Source organism: Theropithecus gelada, chromosome 9, assembly GCF_003255815.1.
Source record: "Theropithecus gelada isolate Dixy chromosome 9, Tgel_1.0, whole genome shotgun sequence".
Classification (NCBI taxonomy): domain Eukaryota; kingdom Metazoa; phylum Chordata; class Mammalia; order Primates; family Cercopithecidae; genus Theropithecus; species Theropithecus gelada.
In genome coordinates this window covers 17,184,553-17,206,321 of record NC_037677.1, presented here as the reverse complement: position 1 = coordinate 17,206,321, position 21,769 = coordinate 17,184,553, and the positions used below count along the sequence as shown (strand labels likewise).

Sequence of the window (21,769 nt, the reverse complement as noted above, 5' to 3'; positions counted from 1 at the left end):
CCTCTTTCTCTTCCTCCTCCCTTCTCCTTCTCCTTCACCATCTAATCAGTAGGGCTTTGAAAGTATTTCCACATCTCTTTGACTGACACAAGCTTGAATACAGCATTGCTTGCACACCTTCCTAGTATTTTTCATTCCTGACTCCTCAGCGGAAGTATCATGCTTGTTATGCTGTGGTTCCTTATGGTTGCAAGAGACGATAGAAGTGGGGCATGCCTGAATGTGGGAATATGGTTATAAATGAACAGTATATTAGCATTTAAGGCATTGTTCTTTGTATTGCCACATATTTTCTCTATTGTTATAAGAAAATTGCCTGTGTAGAATCAAGTGATTAATGATGTTCCATAATAACCATTTCAGAATCTTTAAAAAATTTGCTTTCTATTTTTAGCTATGTGATAATATTAGTGTCGGGGTGGTGGTTTGTGAATAACCGTAACAGATAGTCTCCAGATGAGTGTTAGACTTTATTTTAGAACTAGTCATCTTAAATTCAGATACCTAATAGAACTAATAAATCAGGTTTGAGAATGAGATACTATCCTTAATTTAGGAGAGGAAGCCCCTATTGTCTTTACTTTTAATACTGCAATTTGCTTTATAATGCCACTACAAAAGTCTGTCATAAGTTCTATGTTTTTTAAAACTGTCCATACCATATATTTATATCTATATATCTATATCTGTATCTATATCTATATCTAATCTATATCTATATCTATGTCTACCTTTTTTTTTCAGAGCTGTCCTCTCCACCCCACTCCCCTTTTTTATAACCCAAACTTTGGAGTTTGAAATTCATTCTAAACTAACAAACGTAGGATAGGTGGCAGTAGGTACACTGAAAAATTTTGCTTCTGTGAGACCAAAATTCAAATTATTTTAAACACTTTGCAACAAACCTTAGGCAAATTATGTCAACTGGGGTAATAGCTGTTAAAAACAAAATGCATCAAATTCTGTTGCATTTCATAGGACTAAGAAAGCTTTGTTACATTTTTATATAGTTTGATCACTTAAATTATCATCTAAACTAGAATATTGCGACAACAAGCAAAAACTGGGATTGTGCATGCAAACCGTGACACCTGGTTACCCTAGTTCTGGAACCTGGAAATCTGATCCTTTGGCAACTGGTGGAGAATAAATACCCCTTACCTTAAAGAAAACTAACTCAGAGCTTGGGAAATTGACTTTGGTGAAAGATGGTGATCTTTTAATATCAAAGTGACTGTGGAGAGATTTTAATTTTCATTCTGAAATAAAATTGTGGAAAAATAATTTTGGAATAAATGTGACTAAAAGGTAAATCTCCAAACCATCCTGTGTTCTACTTTGGCTGAGTAAATTTTTCTTGTTCTGTGGCTTGTGACCTTGAATAATGATTATATTGGAGTATTTTAAATGATTTCCTTAGTATTATGTATCCCTTTAAATCACGGGACATATGTTACTGTCTTCAACTTGTTACCTAGCATCAATTTCATATTGGAATTATCATAAATTAATGAGTAATTATAATTATTTATTGAATATCCTTATGTGTTATTAAAATGATTCTTCAGTTGCAAATAAAATGGTCTTCACATAATCTAATACCAGATGTTTTATAATTCTAAAGCTCAGAGAAGAAACGATCTAGCCCTGCTATTTCAGATCTTTCACAGATCCTTAAGTCTCAAGATGAATCAGCATTTTTAGAGAGTTCAAATGAAGTTTCAGTTGCTGAAAACCAATCCAATAAATCTCCATCAGAGACCCATGATAAATCACTTACAACAGTATCATCCAGCAAAGAAGTTCAAGATTCACTGTCTGTTGGAACATTGGCTCAAAAAAATGAAACAGTGATGTCACCATTCATTTTACCTCCTGTTCTTACAGAAAGTAAAAAGGTATGATATATATAGAAATTTGAAAGCTGTTTATTTCATATTGCTCTTTCAATATCCCAAATAAATACTAACCTATTTAAATAGGTTGAAAATTCAATATTTTCTTATTTCAAGAGAATTAAAAGTTTGCCTTTTAACACAACCTGCTTTATATTTAGAATGCTGAAAGTAATATTTGGGAATCTAAGTAATATTCTTAACTTATACAAATTGTTTGATATTGATTAAAAAGTTGTGGGTTATATTTTAGTTTTAATGGTAACATAAAAGGTATGTCATTCTGAGATAAGGGAAATTTTCATAGTTTTCAGCTTCATCTACAAAAAAATATTTTTATACAATAAAATGATTGTAAAAGCAACTCATTTTGAAATAATTTTATATAGGTCTCTAAACAAGATCTAAAAAATTTTTAGAATTGCTTTTGTTAAAAAGCATTTAAGTAGGAAATTCTCATGGCAAAAATGCTAGGAAAAAGAGAAAAGATAAAAAGGCTGTACATATCTGACATGTATCCACAATATATTTTAATCATACATTTTATTAAAGTATTCCTATAATAATAATTTTGTAAGTCATTTGAGTTCTTCTAAAGATTAAAACAGACTAAAATATAAATCTAAACAAGAATCTTAATAATTATTAACACTATTTTCTTAGAACTATTTGCGAAGGAAAAAATCACAATATTGCTCGGGCACCCTCCTTACTATTCAGTGTTCCCAATTGCCTCTCAGGTCCATTAATTGTTCTGACTTTTAAATTTGATACATTCAGGAAATAATAAAAAATAGAATGTTTCTGCAATGACATTGTAGATGAGAGCAAAAAGCTAGCTCTTTTTCTCAAAGCAGATAATTAAATACCAGTTTTGATATATATATGTATATAATTTCTAATTACTTATTACAACTTTGTTATTAAGGCTGATGTTTCAGAAGGACAATTACAAAAGAAGACTGAAGAGCAAACTTACCAAGCACCAGAAAAATCTCAAGGTAAAAAGATTCTGTTTTGGAAGATGAAAATGTGAATAATTATGTGTTCCCATGATATAAATAAATGAGGGGAGAACATTATTAAATATACAAACAACTTGTTAGGGAGTCACTGGATAGCATACAAATATAACAACAATTATATAAAAATTAACTTGGTGGGCCGGGCACGGTGGCTCACGCCTGTAGTCCCAGCACTTTGGGAGGCCGAGGCGGGTGGATCACGAGGTCAGGAGTTCGAGCCCAGCCTGACTAACGTAATGAAACCCTATCTCTATTAAAAATACAAAAATTAGCCTGGCATGGTGGTGCGTGCTTGTAATCCCAGCTACTCAGGAGGTGGAGGCAGGAGAATCGCTTGAACCTGGGAGGTGGAGGTTGCAGTGAGCCGAGATCACACCACTGCACTCCAGCCTGGGTAACAGAGTGACACTTCATCTAAAAAAAAAAAAAAAAAAAAAAAAAAAAAAAATTGGTGAGTTATCATTATATTACTTAGAGAATCGATTTTAACTAAGATCTGTGTAAAGGGGAAGCAGTAGCTTTATCTCAAGCAAATAATAGTAGGTGGCATTATGAATTCTTAATATGACACCCAAAATTAATCTGAGCATAACAGGAAAAAAGATGATTTCTGTATACATAATATTTTTGCTAGGTTATTTAGGTGTTTGATATATTATACAGTTAAAAGCAAAGATAATTTTTTTCTTCCTTTCCAACATATGTAATGTTAGTATTCAATCCATATTTTATTGCATTGACCTAAACTTAAATTTTTTTTTATTATTATACCTTAAGTTCTGGGATACATGTGCAGAACGTGCAGGTTTGTTACATAGGTACACATGTACCGTGGTGGTTTGCTGCACCCATCAACCCGTCATCTACATTAGGTATTTCTCCTAATGCTATCTCTCCCCTAGCCCCCATCCCCGACAGGCCCCGGTGTGTAATGTTCCCCTCCCTGTGTCCATGTGTTCTCATTGTTCAACTCCCACTTATATGTGAGAACATGTGGTGTGTGGTTTTCTGTTCTTGTGTTAGTTTGCAGAGAATGATGGTTTCCAGCTTCATCCATGTCCCTGCAAAGGATATGAACTCATCCTTTTTAGGGCTGCATAATATTCCATGGTGTATATGTACCATATTTTCTTTATCCAGTCTATCATTGATGGGCATTTGGGTTGGTTCCAAGCCTTTGTTATTGTGAACAGTGCCACAATAAACATACATGTGCATGTGTCTTTATAGTAAAATGATTTATAATCCTTTGTATATACCCACTAATGGAATTGCTGGGTCAAATGATATTTCTAGTTCTAGATCCTTGAGGAATCGCCACATTGTCTTCCACAATGGTTGAACTAATTTAGACTCCCACCAACAGTGTAAAAGCATTCCTATTTCTCCATATCCTCTCCAGCATCTGCTGCTTCCTGGCTTTTTAATGATCACCATTCTAATTGATGTGAGATGTTATCTCATTGTGGTTTTGATTTGCATTTCTCTAATGACCAGTGGTGATGAGCTTTTTTTCATATGTTTGTTGACTGCATAAATGTCTTCTTTTGAAAAGTGTCTGTTCATATGCTTCACCCACTTTTTGATGGGGTTGTTTGTTTTTTTCTTGTAAATTTGTTGAAGTTCTTTGTAGATTCTGGATATTAGCCCTTTGTCAGATGGATAGATTGCAAAATTGTTCTCCCATTCTGTAGGTTGCTGGTTCACTCTGATGATAGTTTCTTTTGTTGTGCAGAAGCTCTTTAGTTTAATTGGATCTTATTTGTCAATTTTGGCTTTTGTTGCCATTGCTTTTGGTGTTTTAGTCATATAGTCTTTGCCCATGCCTATGTCCTGAGTGATATTACCTAGGTTTTCTTCTAGGGATTTTATGGTTTTAGGTCTTACGTTTAAGTCTTTAATCCATCTTGAGTTAATTTTTGTATAAGGTATAAGAAAGGGATCCAGTTTCAGTTTTCTGCATATGGCTAGCCACTTTCCCAACACCATTTATTAAATAGGGAATCATTTCCCTGTTGCTTGTTTTTGTCAGGTTTGTCAAAGATCAGATGGTTGTAGATGTGTAGTGTTATTTCCAAGGCCTCTGTTCTGTTCCATTGGTCTATATTTCTGTTTTGGTACCAGTACCCCGCTGATTTGGCTACTGTAGCCTTGTAATATAGTTTGAAGTCAGGTAGTGTGATGCCTCCAGCTTTGTTCTTTTTGCTTTTACTTTTAAAACAAAATTAAATGGTCATGGTGTAGGATACAGGAGCAACACTCTTCTGTTGTGCTTTGAAGTGGGAATGCCTGTAACTGTTTGACCTGTGATGATCCATTATCTGAGCTAAATATTCATTATTATCTAAAGACGTTGTCTTTTATCCCAGCAGTCAAGTTGAACTGAATTAATCATGTTAAAATTTTCAAAATATGAAGTATACATAATATAAAATATATCATTTTAACCATTTTTAAGTATACAATTCAGTGGCATTAATTACATTCACAGTGTTGTGCAAACATCACTAACATCTATTTCCACAACTTTTCATCACCCCCAAAGGAAACTCATTAAGCAATAACTCTCATTCCCTGCATTTTCCTCCATTTTGGGTTGCTGTAACAGAATACCACAGACTGGCTAATATAAAGAAAAATTTATTTTTTACAGTTCTGAAGGCTGGGGAGTCCAAGGTCAAGGGACCTGCCTCTGGCTACAGCCTTCTTGCTGCATCATCCCATGGCAGAAGGCAGAAGGGTGAGAGAGCATGAGAGAGCAACAGAGAGAGGAAGGGGAACAAACTCAGGACCCTACTTAGTGATAACTAACCCCCTCCTACAATAATGGTATTAAGCTATTCGTGAGGATGAAGCCCTCATGACCTAATTATGTCTTAAAGAGCCTAACCCTCAACATTGTTGCAGCAGGGATTAAGTTTCTAGTATATGAACTTTAGGAGACATGTTTAAATCAAAGCACACACTGATTTGTATTCTGTAACTGCTGAATTTATATGTTAACTCTTATGTTTTTGTGTGGAACCTTTGAAATTATATATATATGAATCATCTGTGAATAAAGATAGTTTTACTTCTTCTTTTCCAATTTGTATGCCCTTTGTTTCTTTTTATTTTCTAATTTCTCTGGCTGGATCTTTTAGTACAATGTTGAATAACAGTGATGAAAGCAGATGTGCTCATTTTTTTCCTTAAGATGAAAATTTTCAGTCTTTCACAATTGGATACTGCTATAGTTTGAATGTAAACCCTAAAAGTTCATGTGCTGGAAACTTGGTCCCCGTTGTAGCAGTGTTGAGAGGTGGAACCTTTGGGAGTTGATTGGGGTCATGGAGGCCTTGCCACATGAATAAATTAATCAATTCATAGATTACTGGGTTATCAAGAGAATGGGTCTTTTGTAAAAGCAAGTTTGTCTGTCTCTTGTGAGCCTCTTCACCATGTGATGCCCAGAATAGCCTCAGCAGTCTGCAGAGAGTCCCCACCAGCAAGGAGACACTCCTCCGATGTAGCTTCTCAGCTTTGAAATCCCCAGCCTTCAGAACTGTAAGAAATAAATTTCTTTTCTTTACAAATTACCTAGTCTCAGGTATTCAGTTATAGCAATAGAAAATGGACTAAGGCAGGTATGTTAGATGTGGGTTTTTATAAATGTACTTTATCATGTTGTGGAAGTTTTCTTCTATTCATAGTTTTTTGAGAGTGTTTTTTAAACTATGAAATGGTAACAGATTTTGTCACGTGCATTTTTTTGAATCAATTGAGATGAAATGATCATGTGTTTTTTTCCATTGTTCTATTAATGTGGTGTATTATACTGAATGGTTTTCCTAGTTTGAACCACACTTTCATTCCTGGGATAAATCCTACTTGGTCTTGGTGTATGATCCTTTTAATATGCCATTAGTCCATTTTCTAGTATTTTTGAGAAGTTTTACATCTGTATCATAAGGATATTGCTCTGTATGTTTTTAAAAATAATGTCTTTTTCTGGGTCTGGTATCATGGTGATGTTGGTCTTGTTTTGTAAGTTTTACCTATTCTTTTATTTTTTGGAAGAGTGTGAGGAGGATTGGTGTTAAATCTTCTTTAAATGTTTCATAGAATTCATCAGTGAGGCCATCTGGTCCTAGACATTTCTTTGTTGAAAGGTTTATGATTACCAGTTCAATTTTTTTACTAGTTATAGGTCTATTCAGATTTTCTTTTTAAAATTTTTAGTTCATAATTTTTTTCTGGATACATAGTTGGTATATATATTTATGGGGAATATCAGGTATTTTGATACTGCATATATTGTGTAATACTCACAGTAGGGTGAATGGGGTATCCATCAACTCAAGCATCTATCCTTTGTGTTACAAATAATCCAATTATACTTTCTTAGTTATTTTAAAATGTATAATTAAATTATTATTGACTATAGTCACCCTGTTGTGCTATCAAATACTAGATCTTACTCATTCTTTCTGTTTTTGTGTACTCATCCTCATTTCCTCCACTATGCTTACCAGCCTCTGGTTAACCATCCTTCTACTCTCAATCTCCATCCATGAGTTCAATTGTTTCAATTTTTAGCTCCCACAAATAAATGAAAACATGCAGTTTGTCTTTCTGTGCCTGGCTTATTTCACTTAACATAATGTCTTCCAGTTCCATCTATGTTGTTGCACATAAACAGGCTCTCATTCCTTTTATGGCTGAATAGTACTCCATTGTGTGTATGTACCACATTTTCTTTTTCTTTATTCATTCATCTGTTGCTGGACACTTAGGCTGCTTCCAAATTTTGGCTATTTCATTATTTTGAAAGGTCTAAGACTTGTTTTGTGGCCTAACGAATGGTCTATGCTCGAGAATAATCCATGTGCTGAGGAGAAAAATGTGTATTCTGGTGCCCCTGAAAGAAGCGTTCTGTAAATATCTATTTAGTTTATAGTGTAGATTAAGTACGAGGTTTCTTTGTTGATTTTCTGTCTGGATGAGCTGTCTAATGCTGAAAGTGGGGTGTTGAAGTCTCCAGCTATTATTGTATTTGGGTCTATGTCTTTCTTTAGCTTTAATAATATTTGCTTTATAAACTGTGATGTTCCAGTTTTGGGTGCATATATATTTACAATTGTTATATTCTCTTGCTAAATTTACCCCTTTATCATTATATAATGTTCCTCTTTATCTCTTCTTATAGTTTTTATCTTGAAATGTATTGTGTCTGATAAGTGTAGCTACTCCTGCTGATTTTTTTGCATGGAATATGCTTTTTTTCATCCCTATGCTTTCAGTCTATGTGTATCCTTATAGGTGAAGTGTGCTTTTTGTACACAACCAATCATTGGATATTGATTTTTTGTAAATCTATTCAGCTACTGTGTATCTTTTGATTGGACAGATTAGTCTATTTACATTCAGTGTTGTTATTGATTCTAAGGACTTACTCTTGCGATTTTGTTATTGCTTTTCTGGTTGTTTTGTGGTCTTCTCTTCCTTCTTTCCTCCCTTTTTGTCTTCCTTTCAGTGAAGGTGATTTTCTCTGGTGACATGTAGTAATTACTTGCTTTTTACTTTTTTGTGCGTCCATTGTATATATTTTTAGATTTGAGGTTACCATGAGGCTTGCAAATCATATAACCCATTATTTTAAACTGACGATGAATTAACACTGATTGCACAAGCAAACAACAACAAGAACAACAACAAAAAGCAAGCAATAAGGAAACTAGCAAAAACTCTACACTTTAACTTCATCCCCCTGTTTTTTTAACTTTTTGAGTTTTCTCTTTATGTTTTATTGTTAACTATGTCCTGGAAAGTTGTTGTAGTTCTATTTATTTTTAATTGGTTCATTATTTAGTCTTTCTACTTAAGAGTATTTTACACATCATAATTATAGTGTTACACTATTCTGTGTTTTTCTATCTCCTACTACCTGTGAGTTTTATACCTTCAAATGGTTTCTTATTGTTCATGAAGGTCCTTTTCTTTCAGATTGAAGAACTCTCTTTAGCATTTCTTATAGGACAGGTCTGGTGTTGATAAAATCCCTCAGCTTTTGTTTGTCTGGGAAGGTCTTTATTTTTCCTTTATGCTTACAGCATATTTTGCCAGATATAATATTCTAGGGTAAAAGTCCTTTTCCTTCAGCTCTTTGAATATGTCATACTACTCTCTCCAGGTCTGTAAGATTTTCACTGAAAAGTCTGCTGCCAGATGTATTGGAACTCCATTGTATGTTGTTTTTTTCCCTCTTGCTGCTTTTAGGATTCTTTCTTTATCGTTGACCTTTGAGAGTTTGATTATTAAATGCCTTGAGGTAGTTTTCTTTGGGTTAAATCTGCTTCTATAACATTCTTGTTCTTAAATATTGATCTCTTTCTCTAGGTTTGGGAAGTTCTCTGTTATTATCTGTTTGAATAAATTTTTACCCCTATCTCCCTCTTTCTACCTCTTCTTTGAGGCCAATAACTCTTAAATTTGCCATTTTGATGCCAATAATCCTTAAATTTGCCCTTTTTGGCCTTTGCAGCTAATAACACTTAAATTTTCCCTAATTTATAGATGTTATAGGCATGCTTCATTGTTTTTTATTCTTTTTTCTCCTCTGACTGTGTATTTTCAAATGGCCCGTCTTGAAACTCACAAATTTTTTCTTCTGCCTGATCGGTTCTGCTATTAAGGACTCTGATGCATTATTCAGCATATTCATTGCATTTTTCAATTCTAGAATTAGGGAAAATTAAGTGTTACTAGCTGCAATGTCAAAAAGGGCAAATTTAAGGATTATTGGCATCAAAATGGCAAATTTAAGAGTTTTTGTTAGTTTCCTTTTTGCTTGCTTGTTTGTTTGTGCAATCAGTATTATCATCAGTTTAAAATAATGGGTTATATGATTTGCAAGCCTCATGGTAACTTCAAATCTAAAAATATATCAATGGATGCACAAAAAATAGAAGCAAGTAATTACTATATGCCACCAGAGAAAATCACCTTCACTAAAAGGCAGAGGAGTCTCACCAGGACCACCACAGGCCCGTGGGGAGCACTGCCAGGGTGTTGTCTATGTTTATTTAAGGACCAAGGGCTCTTTAGTTAGTTTTTGGTGAATGCTGCCAGGCTTGGGATTCACCCTTCAGGGCAGCAGTCTCCCATCTGTCCCAGGGTAGGTCCAGAAATGCCATCTACAAGCAAAGGTCTGGAACTGGAGACCTCAAGAAAACACTTGGTGCTCTTTCTCACTCTGAGCGAGATGGTACCTAAGTTGTTTTTTGGTTCTTATGAAGGTCCATTTTTTGTGTAGATAGTTGTTAAATTTGGTGTTCATGTGCAGAGGACTATTTGTGGAAGATTCTATTTATAGTCATCTTGCTCTACTTCCTCTATTGTTCAGATTTTCTATTTCTTCATAATTCAGACTTGGTAGGTTGGCATTTCTACAAATTTATTCATATAACCTTGGTAATCCAATTTTTGTTTTACAGTTGTGCATTGTATTTTCTTATAATCCTTATTAATTTATAAAATTATAATGTTTATTTTTCATTTCTGATTTTGTTAAGTCGTCTCTCTCTTTTATTCAATCTAGCTAAATGTCTCAATTTCGTCAGCCTTTCCAAAGAACCAATTCTTGATTTCATAGATTTTACCTATTATGTTTCCATTTACTTCATTTATCTCTGATCTTACCTTTGTTTATTTTCCGCCAGCTTTGGTTGTAGGTTGTCCTTCCTTTTCTAGTTTTTTTAAGGCATAAAGTTAGGTTGTTTATTTGAGATTTCCTTTTAATGTGTGTCTACAGCTGTAAATTTCATTTTTGGTACAACATTCGCTGCATCTTATAAGTTTTAGGTAAATTTTTATTTTTGTTTTCGTTTGTCTCTCTCTCTCTCTCTATATATATATATATATTTTATTTTATTTTAAGTTCTAGGGTACATGTGGACAATGTACTGGTTTGTTGCATATGTATACATGTGCCATGTTAGTGTGCTGTACCCGTTAACTTGTCATTTACATTAGGTATATCTCCTAATGCTATCCTTCCCCCCTCTCCCCACGCCCTGGCAGACCCCGGTGTGTGATGTTCCCCACCCTGTGTCCATGTGTTTTCATTGTTCAGTTTCCACCTATGAGTGAGAACATGCGGTATTTGATTTTCTGTTCTTGTGATAGTTTGCTGAGAATGATGGTTTCCAGCTTCATCCATGTCCCTATAAAGGACATGAACTCATTCTTTTTTATGGCTCCATAGTATTCCATGGTGTATATGTGCCACATTTTCTTAATCCAGTCTGTCACTGATGGACATTTGGGTTGGTTCCAAGTCTTTGCTATTGTGAATAGTACCACAATAAACATACGTGTGCATTTGTCTTTACAGCAGCATGATTTATAATCCTTTGGGTATATGCCCAGTAATGGGATGGCTGGATCAAATGGTATTTCTAGTTCTGATCCTTGAGGACTTGCCACACTGTCTTTCACAGTGGTTGAACTAGTTTACAGTCCCACCAACAGTGTAAAAGTGTTCCTATTTCTCCACAGCCTCTCCAGCACCTGTTGTTTCCTGACATTTTAATGATCACCATTCTAACTGGTGTGAGATGGTATCTCATTGTGGTTTTGATTTGCGTTTCTCTGATGGCTAGTGATGATGAGCATTTTTTCATGTGTCTGTTGGCTGCATAAATGTCGTCTTTTGAGAAGTGTCTGTTCATATTCTTCACCCACTTTTTGATGGAGTTGTTTGATTTTTTCTTGTAAATTTGTTTAAGTTTGTAGATTCTGGATATTAGCTCTTTGTCAGATGGGTAGCTTGTAAAAATGTTCTCCCATTCTGTAGGTTGCCTGTTCATTCTGATGGTAGTTTCTTTTGCTCTGCAGAAGCTCTTTAGTTTAATTAGATTTTATTTGTCAATTTTGGCTTTTGTTGACAATTTTTTTGTTGTGAATTTTGGCTTTTGTTGACATTTGGCTTTTGTTGTCATGAAGTCCTTGCCCATGCCTATGTCCTGAATGGTATTGCCTAGGTTTTCTTCTAGGGTTTTTATGGTTTTAGGTCTAATATTTAAGTCTTAAATCAATCTTGAATTGATTTTTGTATAAGGTGTAAGGAAAGAATCCAGTTTCAGCTTTCTACATATGGCTAGCCAGTTTTCCCAGCCCCATTTATTAAATAGGGAATCCTTTCCCCATTTCTTTTTTTTTGTCAGGTTTGTCAAAGATCAGATGGTTGTAGATGTGTGATATTATTTCCGAGGGCTCTATTCCATTCCATTGGTCTATATCTCTGTTTTGGTACCAGTACCATGCTGTTTTGGTTGTAGCCTTGTAGTATAGTTTGAAGTCAGGTAACGTGATGCCTCCAGCTTTGTTAATTAGGCTTAGGATTGTCTTGGCAATGCATGCTCTTTTTTGGTTCCATATGAACTTTAAAGTAGTTTTTTCCAATTCTGTGAAGAAAGTCATTGGTAGCTTAAAGGGGATGGCATTGGATCTCTAAATTACCTTGGAAGTATGGCCATTTTCATGATATTGATTCTTCCTATCCATGAGCATGGAATGTTCTTCCATTTGTTTGTGTCCTTTTTTATTTCATTGAGCAGTGGTTTGTAGTTCTCCTTGAAGAGGTCCTTCACATTCCTTGTAAATTGAATTCCTCAGTATTTTATTCTCTCTGAAGCAATTGTGAATAGGAGTTCGCTCATAATTTGGCTTTCTGTTTGTCTGTTATTGGTATATAGGAATGCTTGTGATTTTTGCACATTGATTTTGTATCCTGAGACTTTGCTGAAGTTTCTTATCAGCTTAACGAGATTTTGGGCTGAGAAGATGGGGTTTTCTAAATATACAATTGCGTCATCTGCAAACGGGGATAATTTGACTTCTTCTTTTCCTAATTGAATACCCTTTTTTTCTTTCTTTTGCCTGATTGCCCTGGCCAGAACTTCCAACACTATGTTGAATAGGAGTGGTGAGAGACGGCATCCCTGTCTTGTGACAGTTTTCAAAGTTGTTTCAGTTTTTGCCCATTCAGTATGATATTGGCTGTGGGTTTGTCATAAATAACTCTTATTATTTTGAGATACGTTCCATCAATACCTAGTTTATTGAGAGTTTTTATCATGAAGGGCTGTTTAATTTTGTGAAAGGCCTTTTCTGCCTCTATTGAGATAATCATGTGGTTTTTGTCTTTGGTTCTGTTTATATGCTGGATTACGTTTATTGATTTGCATATGTTGAACCAGCCTTGCATCCCAGGGATGAAGCCCACTTGATCGTGGTGCATAAGCTTTTTGATGTGCTGCTGGATTTGGTTTGTCAGTATTTTATTGAGGATTTTTGCATCGATGTTCATCAGGGATTTTGGTCTAAAATTCTCTTTTTTGTGTGTGTCTCTGCCAGGCTTTGGTATCACAATGATGTAGGCCTCATGAAATGAATTAGGGAGGATTCCCTCTTTTTCTATTGATTGAAATAGTTTCAGAATGGAAGCAGCTCCCCTTTGTACCTCTGGTAGAATTTGGCTGTGAATCCATCTGGTCCTGGACTGTTTTTGGTTGGTAGGGTGTTAACTATTGCCTCAGTTTCAGAACCTGTTACTGGTCTATTCAGGGATTCAACTTCTTCCTGGTTTGGTCTTGGGAGGGTGTATGTGTCCAGGAATTTATCCATTTCCTCTAGATTTTCTAGTTTATTTGTGTAGAGGTGTTTATAGTATTCTCTGATGGTAGTTTATATTTCTGTGGGATTGGTGGTGATACCCCCTTTATCATTTGATATCATCTATTTGATTCTTCTCTCTTTTCTTCTTTATTAGTCTTGCTAGTGGTCTATCAATTTTGTTGATCTTTTCAGAAAACCAGCTCCTGGATTCATTTTTTTGAAGGTTTTTTTTGTGTCTCTATCTCCTTCAGTTCTGCTCTTAGTTATTTCTTGCCTCCTACTAGCTTTTGAATGTGTTTGCTCTTGCTTCTCTAGTTCTTTTAATTGTGATGTTAGGGTATCAATTTTAGATCTCTCCTTTCTCTTGTGGTCATTTAGTGCTATAAATTTCCCTTTACACACTGCTTTAAATGTGTCCCAGAGATTCTGGTATGCTTTATTTTTGTTCTCATTGGTTTCAAAGAACATCTTTATTTCTGCCTTCATTTCATTATGTACCTAGTAGTCATTCGGGAGCCGGTTGTTCAGTTTCCATGTAGTTGGGCGGTTTTGAGTGAGTTTCTTAATCTTGAGTTCTATTTTGCTTGCTCTCTGGTCTGAGAGACAGTTTGTTATAATTTCTGTTCTTGTACATTTGTGGAGGATTGCTTTACTTCCAATTATGTGGTCAATTTTGGAATAACTGTGATGTGGTGCTGAGAAGAATGTATATTCTGTTGTTTTGGGGTGGAGAGTTCTGTAGATGTCTATCACGTCTGCTTGGTGCAGAGCTGAGTTCAATTCCTGGATATCCTTTTTAACTTTCTGTCTCGTTGATCTGTTTAATATTGACAGTGGGTTGTCAAAGTCTCCCAATAATATTGCTTGGGAGTCTAAGTCTCTTTTTAGGTCTCTCAAGACTTGCTTTATGAATCTGGGTGCTCCTGTGTTGGGTGCATATATATTTAGGATAGTTAGCTCTTCTTGTTACATTGATCCCTTTACCATTATGTAATGGCCTTCTTTGTCTCTTTTGATCTTTGTTGGTTTAAAGTCTGTTTTATCAAGAGACTAGGATTGCAACCCCTGCTTTTTCTTGGTTTTCCGTTTGCTTAGTAGGTCTTCCTCCATCCCTTTATTTTGAGCCTATGTGTGTCTCTGCACATGAGATGGGTCTCCTGAATACAGCACACTGAGGGTGTTGACTCTTTATCCAGTTTGCCTGTCTGTGTCTTTTTATTGGAGCATTTAGTCCATTTACATTTAAGGTTAATATTGCTATGTGTGAATTTGATCCTGTCATTATGATGTTAGCTGGTTATTGTGCTCATTAGTTGATGCAGTTTCTTCCTAGCATCGATGGCCTTTACAATTTGGCATGTTTTTGCTGTGACTGGTACCACCTTTCCATGTTTAGTGCTTCCTGCAGGAGCTCTTTTAAGGCAGTCCCGGAGGTGACAAAATCTCTCAGTATTTGTTTATCTGTAAAGTATTTTATTTCTCCATCACTTATGAAGCTTAGTTTGGCTGGATATGAAATTCTGGGTTGAAAATTCTTTTCTTTAAGAGTATTGAATATTGGCCCCCATTCTCTTCTGATTTGTAGAGTTTCTGCCAAGAGATCTGCTGTTAGTCTGATGGGCTTCCCTTTGTGGGTAACCCAACCTTTCTCTCTAGCTGCCCTTAACATTTTTTCCTTCATTTCACCTTTGGTGAATCTGACAATTATGTGTCTTGGAGTTGCTCTTCTCGAGGAGTATCTTTGTGGTGTTCTTTGTATTTCCTGAATTTGGATGTTGGCCTGCCTCACTAGGTTGGAGATGTTCTTCTGGATGATATTCTGAAGAATGTTTTCCAACTTGGTTCCATTCTCCCTGTCACTTTCAGGTACACCAATCAAATGTAGATTTGGTCTTTTCACATAGTCCCATATTTCTTGGAGGCTTTGTTCATTTCTTTTTACTCTTTTTTCTTAAAACTTCTCTTCTTGCTTCATTTCATTCATTTGATCTTCAATCACTGATACCCTTTCTTCCATTTGATCAAATCGGCTACTGAAGCTTGTGCATGTGTCACATCGTTCTTGTGCCATGGTTTTCAGCTCCGTTAGGTCATTTAAGGACTTCTCTACACTGTTTATTCTAGTTAGCCATTTGTCTACTCTTTTTTCAAGGTTTTTAGCTTCTTTGCGATGGGTTTGAACATCCTCCTTTAGCTCAGAGAAGTTTGTTATTACCAATTGTCTGAAGCCTTCTCTCTCCACTCATCAAAGTCATTCTCCGTCTAGCTGTGTTCCATTGCTGGCGAGGAGCTCCATTCCTTTGGAGGAGAAGAGCTGTCTGATTTTTAGAATTTTCAGCTTTTCTGCTCTGGTTTCTCCCCATCTTTATGGTTTTATCTACCTTTGGTCTTTGATGATGGTGACGTACAGATGGGGTTTTGGTGTGGTTGTCCTTTCTGTTTGTTAGTTTTCCTTCTAACAGTCAGGACCCCCAGCTGCAGGTCTGTTGGAGTTTGCTGGAGGTCCACTCCAGACCCTGTTTGCCTGGGTATCACCAGTGGAGGCTGCAGAACACCAAATATTGCTGCCTAATCCTTCCTCTGGAAGCTTTGTCTCAGAGGGGCACCTGGCCTTATGAGGTGTCAGTTGCCCCCCTCCTGGGAGATGCCTCCCAGTTAGGCTACTCGGGGGTCAGGGACCCACTTGAGGAGGCAGTCTATCCATTCTCAGATCTCAAACTCTGTGCTGGGAGAACTGTTACTCTCTTCAAAGCTGTCAGACAGGGACGTTTAAGTCTGCAGAAGTTTCTGTTACCTTTTGTTCAGCTATACCCTGACCCTAGAGGTGGAGTCTACAGAGGTAGGCAGGCCTCCTGAGCTGCGGTGGGCTCTACCCAGTTTGAGCTTCCTTAGCTGCTTTGTTTACCTACTCAAGCCTCAGCAATGGCGGACGCCCCTCCCCCAGCCTCACTGCTGCTTGCAGTTCATCTCAGACTGCTGTGCTAGTAGAGTAAGGCTGCCTGGGTTATATCCCGCACCCTCCAAGCTGGGTGCGGGATATAATTTCCTGGTGTGCCATTTGCTAAGGCCATTGGAAAAGAGCAGTATTAGGGTGGGAGTGTCCTGATTTTCCAGGTGTTGTCTGTCACCGCTTCCCTTTGCTAGAAAGGTAATTCCCTGACCCCTTGTGCTTCCTGGGTGAGGCGATGCCCCGCCCTGCTACGTGGGCTGCACCCACTTGTCTGGCAAGCCCCAGAGAGATGAACCTGGTACCTCAGTTGGAAATGCAGAAATCACCCATCTTCTGTGTAGTTCACACTGGGAGCTGAAGACTGGAGCTGTTCCTATTCTGCCATCTTGGCGACCCCGTCTCAAGATATTTTCTGATTTATCGTTTGATTTATTGTGGGACCCATTGGTAGTTTAAGAGCATTTTGTTTAAATTCAACATATTTGTGAATTTAAATTTTCCATCTATAATTTCTAGTTTTTAAAAATTAGATTAGGAAAGGTACTTCATATTTATTTTAATTTCTTAATATTTATTAAGACTTGTTTTGTGTGCTAACATATGGTCTTTCCTACAGAGAGTTCCATGTACACTAGAAAAAATTGTGTATTTTGCTGATGTTGGGTGGAGGGTTCTGCATATATCTGTTAGGTCCAGTTGGGCTATAGTGTTGTCCAAATCAAGTATTTACTTACTGCTCTTCTCTGTGCTTGTTGTGTCCATTATTAAAAGAGAAGTATGTATATCTCCAACTATAATAGATCTGTCTATTTCTCCCTTCAACTGTGTCAGTGTTTGGTTCAGATATTTTGGGACTCTGCTGTTTGTTATATATGTTTTTAGTTGTTATATCTGCTTGATTCATTGACCTTTTTATTAGTGTGTACTGCTCGTCTTTGTTGTAACAGTTCTTGGCTTAAAGTCTGTTTTGTTTGATATTAGTGTAGCCATGCTAGATTTTTTTTGTTATTACTTGTAGAGGATATCTTTCTCCATCTCTTCACTTTCAATCTTTTTGTGTCTTTGCATCTAAAATGAGTCTCTTATACATAGCATATCATTGGGTCATGTATGTATGTATGTGTTTAAAATATTTTGTCAATTTCTGTCTAAATTGGAGGTTTAATCCACTTATACTTAATATTATTACTGTTAAGGGGAACTTGCTTTTGTCATTATTATGTTTCTTTTCAGTATGTTTTAAGCCATTTCCCTCTCATTTCCTCCATTAGCATCTCCATTGTGTTTCATTGATTTTTTTCATAGTGTAACATTTTTTATTCTCCTCTCATTTTCTTTTGCATATGGTTTTTGATTTTTTGTGGTTAATATGGGTATTATATTTAACACTTTAAACTTATAACAATTTGATTTGATACTTTAAAATGTTTATTTCAATAATATTGGGGTACAGTGGTTTTTGCTTACATGGATGAATTATACAATGGTGAAGTGTGAGATTTTAGTGTACCTGTCACCTGAGTAGCATACATTGTATCCAATATGTAGGTTTCTAAACATGTTGCCTATTCCCACCTTTCTTTTTGTATATGGTAAGAGATAGGGATAGAGTTTCATTCTTCTACATGTGGTTATTCAGGTTTCCCAGAACCATTTATTGAATAGGGTGTCCTTCAACCAATTTATGTTTTTGTTTGGTTTGTTGAAGATCAGTTTGTTTTAGGTATTTAGCTTCATTACCGAACTCTCTATTCTGTTCCATTGGTCTTTCCATCTAGTTTTATACCAGTACCATGCTGTTTCGGTTAATATAACTTTGTATGCTCTTTTTTGTTCCATATTAATTTTAGGATTTTTTTCTGATTCTGTGAAAAATGATGTTGGCATTTTGATAGGAATTTCATTGATTCTGTAGATTAGGCAGTATGGTCATTTTTATGATATTGATTCTTCTAATCCATGAGCATGGGATGTGTTTTCATTTGTTTATATCATATGTGATTTCTTTCAGCAGTATTTTATAGTTCTCCATGTAGAGCTTTTTTTTTTTTTTTTTTTTTTTTTTTTTTTTTTTTTTTTTTTTTTTTGCAGCTATTGTAAAAAAGATTGAGTTCTTGATTTGAGTCTCGGCTTGGTCATTGTTGGTGTATAGCAGTGCTACTGATTTGTGTACATTGATTTTGTAACCTGAGACTTTACTGGATTCATTTATCAAATATAGGAGTCTTTTTGGAGGAGTCTTTAGGCTTTTCTAGGTATATGATCATATCATTGGCAAACAAAAATAGTTTGACTTCCTCTTTTCCAATTCGGATGCCTTTTTTCTTTTTCTTGCTTGATTGCTCTGGCTAGGACTTCTCCAACTTAATTTTAATAGCCTAGAGAACCTCTGCTCGAGACTGCTCAATTCCCTGCACCCTGTGTCTAATGACAAAATTACATCTTTATGTGTTGCATACCCAATAATGGTGCAAAATTATTTCTTATTATTTGTCTTTTAAATAATGCAGGAAGTAAAAAGGGAAGTTACAGATAAATGATACAATAATATTGGCTTTTGTATTTGTACATATAGTTATCTTTACCAGAAAACTTTATTTCTTCATATCACTTTGAGTTACTACTTAGTGTGCTTTGATTTCAACCTGAAGGATCTCTTTTGTATTAACTGTCTCATGATCATGACCTCCCTATGTTTTTCTGGGAACATCTTAATGTTCTTTTCATTTTTGAAGGACAGCTTTGCCAGGTATAGAATTCTTTTTTTTTTCTTTTATTATTATTATACTTTAAGTTCTAGGGTACATGTGCATAACGTGCAGGTTTGTTACATATGTATACTTGTGCCATGTTGGTGTGCTGCACCCATCAACTCGTCAGCACCCATCAACTCCTCATTTACATCAGGTATAACTCCCAATGCAATCCCTCCCCCCTACCCCCTCCTCATGATATGCCCCGGTGTATGATGTTCCCCTTCCCAAGTCCAAGTGATCTCATTGTTCAGTTCCCACCTATGAGTGAGAACATGTGGTGTTTGGTTTTCTGTTCTTGTGATAGTTTGCTGAGAATGATGGTTTCTAGCTACATCCATGTCCCTACAAAGGACACAAACTCATCCTTTTTTATGGCTGCATAGTATTCCATGGTGTATATGTGCCACATTTTCTTAATCCAGTCTGTCACTGATGGACATTTGGGTTGATTCCAAGTCTTTGCTATTGTGAATAGTGCCACAATACACATATGGGTGCATGTGTCTTTATAGCAGCATGATTTATAATCGTTTGGGTATATACTCAGTAATGGGATGGCTGGGTCATATAGTACTTCTAGTTCTAGATCCTTGAGGAATCGCCATACTGTTTTCCATAATGGTTGAACTAGTTTACAATCCCACCAACAGTGTAAAAGTGTTCCTATTTCTCCACAGCCTCTCCAGCACCTGTTGTTTCCTGACTTTTTAATGATTGCCATTCTAACTGGTGTGAGATGGTATCTCATTGTGGTTTTGATTTGCATTTCTCTGATGGCCAGTGATGATGAGCATTTTTTCATGTGTCTGTTGGCTGAATGAATGTCTTCTTTTGAGAAATGTCTGTTCATATCCTTTGCCCACTTTGTGATGGGGTTGTTTGTTTTTTTCTTGTAAATTTGTTTGAGTTCTTTGTAGGTTCTGGATATTAGCCCTTTGTCAGATGAGTAGATTGCAAAAATGTTCTCCCATTCTGTAGGTTGCCTGTTCACTCTGATGATAGTTTCTTTTGCTGTGCAGAAGCTCTTTAGTTTAATTAGATCCCATTTGTCAATTTTGGCTTTGTTGCCATTGCTTTTGGTGTTTTAGATATGAAGTCCTTGCCCATGCCTATGTCCTGAATGGTATTACCTAGGTGTTCTTCTAGGGTTTTTATGGTATTAGGTCTAACATTTAAGTCTCTAATCCATCTTGAATTAATTTTCGTATAAGGAGTAAGGAAAGGATCCAGTTTCAGCTTTCTACTTATGGCTAGCCAATTTTCCCAGTACCATTTATTAAATAGGGAATCCTTTCCCCATTTCTTGTTTTTCTCAGGTTTGTCAAAGATCAGATGACTGTAGATGTGTGGTATTATTTCTGAGGGCTCTGTTTTGTTCCATTGGTCTATATCTCTGTTTTGGTACCAGTACCATGCTGTTTTGGTTACTGTAGCCTTGTAGTATAGTTTGAAGTCAGGTAGCGTGATGCCTCCAGCTTTGTTCTTTTGACTTAGGATTGTCTTGGCAATGCGGGCTCTTTTTTGGTTCCATATGAACTTTAAAGCAGTTTTTTCCAATTCTGTGAAGAAAGTCATTGGTAGCTTGACGGGGATGGCATTGAATCTATAAATTACCTTGGGCAGTATGGCCATTTTCACAATATTGATTCTTCCTATCCATGAGCATGGAATGTTCTTCCATTTGTTTGTGTCCTCTTTTATTTCACTGAGCAGTGGTTTGTAGTTCTCCTTGAAGAGGTCCTTCACATCCCTTGTAGTTGGATTCCTAGGTATTTTATTCTCTTTGAAGCAATTGTGAATGGGAGTTCATTCATGATTTGGCTCTCTGTCTATCTGTTACTGGTGTATAAGAATGCTTGTGATTTTTGCACATTAATTTTGTATCCTGAGACTTTGTTGAAGTTTCTTATCAGCTTAAGGAGATTTTGTGCTGAGACAATGGGGTTTTCTAAATATACAATCATGTCATCTGCAAACAGGGACAATTTCATTTCTTCTTTTCCTATCTGAATACTCTTTATTTCTTTCTCTTGCCTGATTGCCCTAGCCAGAACTTCCAACACTATGTTGAATAGGAGTGGTGAGAGAGGGCATCCCTGTCTTGTGCCAGTTTTCAAAGGGAATTTTTCCAGTTTTTGCCCATTCAGTATGATATTGGCTGTGGGTTTGTCATAAATAGCTGTTATGATTTTGAGATACGTTCCATCAATACCGAATTTATTGAGTGTTTTTAGCCTGAAGGGCTGTTGAATTTTGTCAAAGGCCTTTTCTGTATCTATTGAGATTATCTTGTGGTTTTTGTCTTTGGTTCTGTTTATATGCTGGATTACGTTTATTGATTTGCATATGTTGAACCAGCCTTGCATCCCAGGGATGAAGCCCACTTGATCATGTTGGATAAGCTTTTTAATGTGCTGCTGGATCCGGTTTGCCAGTATTTTATTGAGGATTTTTGCATCCATGTTCATCAGGGATATTGGTCTA

At 36.1% G+C, this 21,769-nt stretch overlaps 1 protein-coding gene across 1 annotated transcript in view; it reads left to right on the top strand.

The window, feature by feature from the left end:
• Positions 1-21,769, top strand: part of CCDC7 (coiled-coil domain containing 7) — a 447,862-nt gene that overhangs the window by 145,276 nt on the left and 280,817 nt on the right. Inside the window, exons 18-19 of the mRNA XM_025396487.1 lie at positions 1,625-1,898; positions 2,824-2,896. Coding sequence (XP_025252272.1) covers positions 1,625-1,898; positions 2,824-2,896 — 347 coding nt within the window. The remainder of the gene's footprint in view (positions 1-1,624; positions 1,899-2,823; positions 2,897-21,769) is intronic.